We start from the raw sequence: 9,136 nt of genomic DNA on the forward strand, positions 1-9,136 counted from the left end.
CAGCTACTGACTAGTTGGGAGTGAAGCTTGAACTCAGGCTTTTAATTTGGTTCACTGTGTTTTCTTGAAAAAGGTAAGATTCCAGCAGTTTGTCCCCTTCCAGGGATTAGAGCAAATTAAAGGACTAGTCATGTCTTTAAACTATAAGCTCCACCAAGATAAGAACCATTTAGTCTTCCTTATTGCTGAATCTCCAGGTTGTCAGTTAATGCTTACCGCATAAAATTATGAATTTCAGTGTCTCAGTAGAAAGTATACCTTTTGGGCTAAGTAGGAAATGGCCAGTCAAGCTCATGATCCCCATTAAGTATCAGAATATCTACCAAGACAAGCAAGATTCCAGGAATCCAAAACTGGGATGAAATTCCAGAGGCTTGGAAGAAAACAAGCCAGCATGAATTCATGTATCAGATATGGGTTGGGCCAAGTGACCTCTGAGAACCTTCCCAGCCCTCAGATTCTATGACTCACAAGTAAAAGCAAAATGATTCTTGGCTTTGGCTCTTCCTATTTTCTGTGTTGGTTTTTGGGGACTTAGTGATTGTACCTTAGATGGTATGTCAGCTACATGAAGATTCCTTTCTTTGAGCCTCCAATTGTGGGAGATTGAAATGGCTCAAGAAGGGAAGGTCAGAGCAGAATTCTGGGAACTACTTGTAGATAATTTTTTTTTTAATCAAAGAAATCAAAATAGGAGGAAATAACATGCACAGTCCCGTCAGATACCTAAGTGGGATTTGAGGCAGCATGGTCTGGGGAGAAACAAGCACAATCCTTGAAATTTGAAGACATAGACTGATTCAGTCTTCACCTCTTACCGGCAACGTGGTCTTGGACAACTCTGAATCTGAATTGCCTCATCTGTAAAAAGGTGATTGCTAATTCCTGCCCTACACAATTGCTGAAGAGAACAAATAAGGAAAACTGTAAAGAGCTATCAAAGTACTACATGCCTACAAAATACTATTATCAGGAAATACAAATAAAGTCTGCATTATAGCAGAATTGTTTGTAGGACTCCTTTAGAATGTTAGGAAAAAAGAAAAAATATTAAAAAGTCTGCCTAAATTTTAAAAAATTCAGAATGAACACTCCCAAAATTGCCAAATGAAAATGGAGGCAGGGATAAAGAATTTAACATTCTGATCTTTGCACCACGTTGTTTTGGGGTATTAGTTTTCATCAAACATGTCTATCTTTCTCAAGACACACTTGTTAAAGCAGTAGCTTTAACTTCCAAAGTAAAAAAAGAAAGATTTTATATTTTTGAAAGTATGATCACTCTTAAGGTGGGGAGGAAATTTTCTTTTTATTGGTTAAGAATTTCATCTTTCTCCCCTTAAAGGCATTCCCCCCATTTCCATAGGATTCAATAATGGTAAGCTCTCACTAAGTGTTAATATTTATTTTTATTAAGTACCACACTCTGTTCTTTACATGGATTATGGCATGTAAATTTAAGAGATCTCTGCTTGTGAAATTCACCAGAAAACACACAGAGACAAACATGCCCATACACACACACACACACACACACACACACACACACAGCAGCAGCAGATCAGCAGAGAAAGGCACAAGCCAAAGAAAGATAATTTGAGTTACTTCTGAGGTAGCAGTTGTAAAATTAAAATAGGCAACTCATTAAATTATCCATAGAGTGAAAAGAAAGCTACAAAAATAGATATTTTTCTGGCAAGTCAGTGCTTTTCAGAAAAAATTTAGTTTTAAGCAGAATTTTAAAACCAGATATCAGTTCATATTCATTAGAATCATTTAAATGGTTAGCTTGTCCTAATTAAAACAAAGAATAGCTTTACTGGCCTTTGGTAAAAGTCTATTTAATAAAAAATATGTTCAGTTAGACATCATTTTAACTGACAGATTGTAAGCAATTTGATCCTGTGAATGTTATTTGAGCAAGTTGGAGCCTGGTCCCCAAATCATAGAATTAAAAACAAAAATCCTTTTTCAGTCATGCCTCAGTGCTGATTTTTCTTCATTTCTATTTGTTGGTTTTGTGGCTGATTATCTATTTTGTGGTCATTCAGGCCTTGCCTCTCACATTGCCTGATTTGGGGATGTTGTTTCTTACTAATGCTTCCCCTAGAGGACAGGCCAGGAAAAGAAAAGAAACTAAATTCACAAGCTTCTCCTCTTATTAAGAATTTAGATTAGAGACTTGTTAGGAAAAGAGTCTTGCAAATAAATGAAGTTTATGTAGGTTGATTTTAGATCTTTTAAAGGCCTTCTTTCCAACTTACACTGATAGGCAATTAACAAATAATACTTTGTAAGTCAGCAAAAAACTTGCTTTTAAAATCCCCACTTTTTTGCCTTAACCATACAAATTAAATGATTATCTAAAAATAATTAGTACCCTGGTTCCATTAAATGAAACTGTATGTAAAAATGCTGTATGTAAAAAGAACGCCATAGTGATACCTCCCATTTATGGAGAGTGTCTGCTTCCCAGTTTGCAAAACCCTTTCAGACATTTTTTTTCAATCCTCAAAAATTGCTGTGTTGTAGGTCTTACTATCAATGACACTGAAAAAGCTACAGGCAGGATGAATATATTTTCATCAGAATCAATACTGATATATTCCATTGGGGGAGCTAGACCAAGCTAAAATCTCACACACGGAAATATTAATATGCAAGACCAGGGGTATAAAAGTAGGCTAGAATACTGTTAATTTTTAGGGTTAAAAATACCCCCCTCGCTTTCTTCCCCTCTGCTTATCACCTCTAATCCTCCGTCTGATTTCAAACAGGACAACTGAAATTTCTTGCCTTCATGCTGAGAAGCTCTATGTAAATACACATCAACAGTGAATATCAGGTGCACCCTTCTTAAAGTGACATTCATTTCCACGGCACTTTAGGCGAAACCATTTTATCTCATAAGTCGAGGATGTGTGTGTGTATGTGAGAGAGGATGACGTGACACTTTGCAGGTTTAAGTGGTTAATGATCTCGAGGTTACAAGAATTAGACTGTTAGGCATCTTCCCTCCTTGTCTCCCAGAGACGCGAAATCTACAATTTTCTCGGTTCGACTGTCAGATAAATTGGCAAGTCGACTAAAAGGATAATATTCCCTTAACGATGCATTCATCTGAAGCCCTAGCAACTGTATTAGGCAGCAGTGAGTATTCGCTAGCAAGACATCTCACGGAGAGGGAACTCTGCAATTTAGAGTGACAGATGATTTTTTTCTCATCCATCAAGCCGCCTCAAAATGTCACAATATTTACACCTCTTCCTTGGTGAATTAGAATCCAGACAGGCAGACAGGAAAAAAAAAAAAAAAAAATCCGACCGGTTGCCGCTTGATTGGGGAAAAGCAAGCGTTGCACCTTTAAATTCTGCCCATCCATTCCCGGTTCCCCCCCCTCCCTTCCCGGGATTTTGCAATAAATCTCCCAGTTCTGCGTTCAGCCCTGCAGATCCGTATTTAAAACAGCACCATCTGGGAAGGGTGGGTGGCGATGGTGATGCGGACTCCTTGGAGTTCCTTTGCAGCACGCTTGGAATTGCATCAGACTGATCAGAAATCCCCCCGCCCCCAAGACCAGCCCCTCCCGCCTCGCTCCCCTCCCTGCCCCTCCCCTCTCCTCCTTTCGCGTAGATCTGACTGAGAAAACGACTGGATCTCGGAACAATCTGTGCCCCATTCGCTGCTGCAGACTTGCTCCGTAAACCCTGCCCTACGCTCCCTTTGTGTGCAGAGCAGCCTATCACCGTCATCTGATCCTAGTGCCTGTTTTTTTTTTTTTTCCTTCTAAATCTCCACAATATTCTCGCGTTGCCTATGAATCCGTCCCTTCCACCGGAGCAAAGTTGGGATTCTTTCGTTCGCTAGAACAGTCGAGTCTTGAGTTTCGGAAATAGGTTTTCCCCTACGCTACCCCGCCCCCACCCCAAGCCCTCGACTCTTAATTAAGAAGGGCTGATCCGCGAAGGAGGAGTCCAGAACGCCCAAGCCCTGGGGCGAAAACTGCCATTGGGTTTGGCTCGGCGGCCGGAACAAAGGGTCCGGGAAGGGGGTGGGTTGAGGTTTGTAGGAGTGTGGAAAGGGTGGTGGCCCCCGTGCTAGGGCGCGCAACTCCCTGGGCTCCCAGAGGAGAGGCCGGAGGACAGTGCTGCCGCCGGCTCTGGCCGCTCTGGGTCCCCCCCCGGGGCGGAGGCGGGGGAGGTGGAACGGAAGGCAGGGAGGCTCTGAGCAGCATCGATCTTCCCCGCCTCCCGGCCCACCCCGCCGGCTGCCGCGGCCCCGCGGCGAGCCGGCCGCCCTCCACCCGCGCCTCCGGGTGCAACCTCGCGGTAGCTAGGCAGTCTGAGCCCCAGCTGATTGGTGGCTCTGTCCAGCCGCCGAGCGGATCTGCGAGTGTTCTTCTCCACCGCCTCCAGCCGCCCAGACCCCCTCCCCCGGCCCGCTCCCTGGCTTTTCGGCCCGGAAAGGACCTTCTCCCAAGCAGAGGCCCCCCTTTTCTTAGTTACCCCGACTGACTCGGACCTGGGCTCAGTGAGGCATCCGGCCCGGCGGGGGAGCGGAGCGCGGTCTCGGCGGCTCCCCTTTCCTTGAGAAAGCGGGAGCCCTCTAAGCCAGCGCCCGAAACTCGTGGGGAGGGAGGGGGAAAAAAAAAAACACACAGAAAGAAACATCCAGCGAGGCGCGAGGGCGACGGAGGGGAAGAGATAGAATGAGGGAGGGATGGAGGCAGGAGGAGGGGGCGGGGTAGAAGGAGGGGGGGGCGGGAGGGAGGGGAAGAGAGAGGAAGGGAGGGGGGAGAGATACATAGAGAATGAATCCTTCTCACTAGAAGAGCTGAAATTACCTTGATTCATTTTGTGTTGGAGATTTAGCGTTACCTCCTACCCTCTCCCCAACCTCCACCTCCCCTTTCCTCACCGTACACCACCTCCACCGCCTGATTCTAAATGGTACAAAGTCAAAATTTAGGAAATCGAATGTTGTGGAAAAGCTTCATAATTAGTAATGAATCTACTGTACACACACACACACACACACCGGCAAAGAGAACGGAAAAGAAGGAGGTGAAGGGGAGAAAAAGAGAAATCTTACATTTGAATCAGACATATGCAGGTCCAAGTTAACTAAACTCATTATATCCGCAGGAAGACTGAGCATTTTTTTTATTTCTTCCCCCCCCACCCCCCTTCTCGCTTTACCCCAAGGCTCTCACCTAGGGCAATCCAAACTGGGCAAATACCAGGAAACAACCCCCCTCTCATGCTCTCCTTCTACCTCCTCCCCTTCACCACAAGTCCTCTCGGGAAGATCGAGTATCAAAATAGCTCAAGAATTGGGGTTGCAGGGGGTCCCCGCCCCGATGCTTACCTTCTTTGCGGCTTACACCACCCCGGTGGCTAGATCCTGGAGATAAACACTTGCATTTCCCAAAGTTAACCCAGTATACCAACCCGGAGCTTGCCAAGTGTCTATTCCAGCCTACACCGCTAGGAAGCCAACTTCAGCGAGCTCAATGAGGGGACCAAACTGGGGCTCGCTTTCCAAACGCACCGCTCCAAAATCTGACTCTCTCCAGCCCGATCTCGGTGTGAGCCGAACCTCAGAAAAGACGCTTCTTAAGGGCGACACGGAGCTGGCTTTACTGCGGGGCTAAGACGGCTACCTAGGGTACCACCACCTCGGACAAATCCGTTGGCTCTGTCCAAGGTGCTGAATGGACTCCGTTCGCCCAATTACACACCCGGCGCAGCAGGAGGAAAAGGCTAAAAAATCTCTAATTCAGTGATACTTGATATTGCTCTAGACGGTTTCTTCCACTTCCTTACGTTTTGTCACGTGTGGATGGCTTTGCCAAAGCCATCCTGTTAATAGTTGATCACATGTTGATGAGACCCTTTTCTTCTATGAGAGGATTTCCCATTTCATTACCGGTGATATGCACTTCTGACTTATTTCTCCCCCACCAACCCCACCCCCATCCGCACCCAAACTCCCAGTCTCTACCCCATCCTTACCCCCCTCCACCCCCTAACCTCAACCTCTAATAGCATTATTGTTTTTAGATGGAAATTAACCCCCCTGTGAATGTCAATTACATGCCCATATATAAATCATAGAATATGCTCATACACCACACACATAGAGGAAAAGAATGGAATGCAAGAAGCCTGGGAGAGAAGCATCAGCCTTGAACAGCCAATATAACACACCCCCCCTCCAGCTCCAAGTTTGTTCCACGCAGTTCCACATTGCTGTGTTAAATCTCAAATGATTCCAATTAAAGTTGCACTATGTAAAAACCCGATTCTCCTGGCCTGAGTAGCTGCTGTTCTTTGGCGTGTGAAGTGCCAGGAAGAGCTGTGATATGCCCGTTGTTAAGCAACATGTCAAGATTTTTCAATTATAATGCAGGGTTTATTGCTACTCACCATTGTGCCTTTGCTGTCCTGGAGACTCAAGTGTCTTAAAATCCCGTCTCCCCAACAGATGCTGGAAGGTAATGTGTCTTGTTTGAAGTCATCATGTGAGAAGTTCGGCTTTGCTCAGTGGATCGCCCACCACTTGGTGTGACTTATGAATCTAATAACCCTTTGCAATATCCGCAAGCTTAAACTCTCAACCACCTTGGCGACTACAGAAGACAAAGCAACTGGCATCGATGTTGAAAAACCTATAGATTTACGCAAACGCCCTCACTCCGAGAGACACGTTTTCTCTTGAGTTCTAACGTAATTCTAATGAATGAGCGAGGTTACCAATGACTGCCCAACTGCCCTGCTAAATAGCGGGTGGTTCCTGGGGCTTCCTCCCAACCGCCCGTCACTGGGTCCTGGCACAGAAAGTTCCCGGGGAAAGTGAGGAGTTTCAGGGTACCCTCATAAAAATAATCAAGCCTGCACACCGCTCCCTTGCCCACTGCTCCGGTCACACCTGGGGCTCTAGCAAAGCTGAGCTCAGCTCGAGAGATTTCCCTGTCGCCAGGTAAGAAAACCTTCGCCTTCTCAGGCTAGGGCGGGAAGACCGCTGGGGAACTTGTTGCTTATCAGCGCCAGCAAGCTACCGCTTTAATAATAATACCAGAAGAGCGCAGGGGGAGGGGGCGGTGGGGCGGCAACAACGACTCTCCGTGCTGTTTACGTGACCAACTCACTGTGACTCCCTTGGTAGAAAGGAAACTTCTTAGAAAAGTTCGTGCCCTTCCCCCTTCCCCATCATGACTAAGGGTCTCCTGCTGATGAGGTCGTGAGTGATGATCAAGTGGGGGGGTTGGGGGGCTAGGCGGCGGGGGCTATGGGTGAGTGACTTGTCCTTGGGAACAACTGCATGCGTCGAAGCGCGCATCAGCTCGACAACTTTTCCTTTCCCTCTTAGGGACTGATGACTAGGCGAGAGGCACCGGGGCGAGCCACTAGTTGCCCACAGGAACCTGTGTAAACCGAGCTCTCGAGCGGCTGAGTTGAATGAAGTTATAACTGCGTTTGCTCTAATAGGTTATGGCTTCTCAAATGTGAGTTAACAGCCCCGGTGCGCAGCTAGGTCGGCCTGGCGCGCCGCGGACCGTAGAGCCGCGGGCAAAGGCAGAGAGGGGTGCCACCGCAGCGTCTCGGCGCTCCGCGTCCGCTTGGTGCTTCCTCCCCAGAGTCGCTTCCGCATCGTCCGGGGGGCCCCTAGGCCCGCCGGGTGCTAGGGTGAGCGCAGCGGGGAAGCTGAGCCACGCGCCAGATGAGCCTGGGCTGGGATTGCAAGCAGTGGGAGGGGTCTCTCCCAGGAAGCCCCGCGGTTTAGACCCGCGCTTCCTCACCAGTGGCTGCGCAGGCTGGAAAGTGGAGAGGTCACGTGTCGGCGGAAAGTAACTTAGAAAGGAAAGGATGAACTTCAAGGAGAAGAAGGGAAAAAGGCACAATAAAACAGACTACCTTTCCACTTCCTCACCCTCCACCCCCAACCGGGTATAAAATAAAGGTAAAGGCGGGAGAGGTGGTAGAGGGACCCCGCTCTCTGAAGACTGGGGGAGAACTAGGGAAATCTCAGGCAACAAGCTATAACTCGATCTTTGGCGACGTTCCCCCAGCCTAGGGAGGCGCTAACCCAAGGTATCTTTCCACTGAAGCTGCCCTTTGCCTTCCCCTAGCCCGTGCCTGCGAGCCGAGCAGAAGAACCGAGGAGGAATGTAAACCAGTTGTTATGGAGATGTCGCTCTGAGGAGCGCAAGTGCCCCGGGAAGTACCCAGAAGGATTTCGGGTTTCGTCGTTTTGGCACCAACACCATGATTTTACTTTCCACCTAGAGTTCCCACAAAGGGGAGCCCATCAACGTCGTCACAGGCCCTGGGCGCGGCGCTATTGACTGCAGGGATGAGGCAGAGAGATGCTGCAGAAGATAGTGGATAGCTCTTAAGTTTCCGACCACCCAGCCTTTTCCAATCTGCACTTTCTTTATGCCAGTCAAAAGTACTGTACTTGAATGTCATTCGTGCTCCCTTATGTGTAAAAACCTCAGTTACACGATAGGATTAGAGGCAACAGAACATTAGCATTCTGTGGCTGCTTCAAGGTTCTACTCCCCTCCCCCTCCCACCCCAGAAATGCCTTCCTTCCTCTTGGAAAACAAGCTTTACTTCCTAATTCTGTATATGGACTTCTGTTCATTGGAATTCCCATTGGCACCGGGTTATTATTACTATATGTAAGTCCAGTGTTGAGTTGATATCACTCTAGAGATGCTTCCAGAGCCAACTCAGTTTATCATAGGCTCTAGCCAAGGTACAAATATACAGATGCTTCCTAGACCTCATTAGGGACAGTTCTAGATTTGCCAAGCTCCTGGACACCTGAGGTAGGTCATGATAAAAGGGTGCCAGACACCCTCACAATCATCAAAGCAACAGTTACCTCCAACTAAAAGGACTGCTCAGATTGTCCACAAACTGCCACTCTTTGTCGATCCATGAATTAGCCAGCAGATGCTGCCCTAAGACTGGGACAGCGGGCACATACCAACCTCAGAGGTCTTGGGGTACAGGTTTTGTGGACAAAACTGGTTTCCTGAGAATGCAATTCATAATGCTATAATTAAGTTTCCCTGCCTATTCAGTGACTCCATTACAGATCTGGAATCTTGAAATAACACAGGAAG

The 9,136-nt window shown here is 47.3% G+C and overlaps 1 protein-coding gene across 3 annotated transcripts in view; it reads right to left on the reverse strand.

The window, feature by feature from the left end:
- The window catches only part of BDNF (brain derived neurotrophic factor), a 61,644-nt gene extending 54,608 nt beyond the window's left edge, over positions 1-7,036 (reverse strand). Inside the window, exon 1 of one of the 3 annotated variants that reach the window (XM_032414178.1) lies at positions 6,429-7,036. In XM_032414178.1, the coding sequence (XP_032270069.1) occupies positions 6,429-6,431 (3 nt within the window). In that variant the 5' untranslated portion in view covers positions 6,432-7,036. The other 2 variants (XM_032414181.1, XM_032414180.1) reach the window with 2 other exon arrangements.
- Positions 7,037-9,136: the final 2,100 nt, after the last annotated feature.

The sequence above is a fragment of the Phoca vitulina genome, unplaced genomic scaffold (assembly GCF_004348235.1).
Source record: "Phoca vitulina isolate PV1807 unplaced genomic scaffold, GSC_HSeal_1.0 scaffold16, whole genome shotgun sequence".
NCBI classification, from domain to species: domain Eukaryota; kingdom Metazoa; phylum Chordata; class Mammalia; order Carnivora; family Phocidae; genus Phoca; species Phoca vitulina.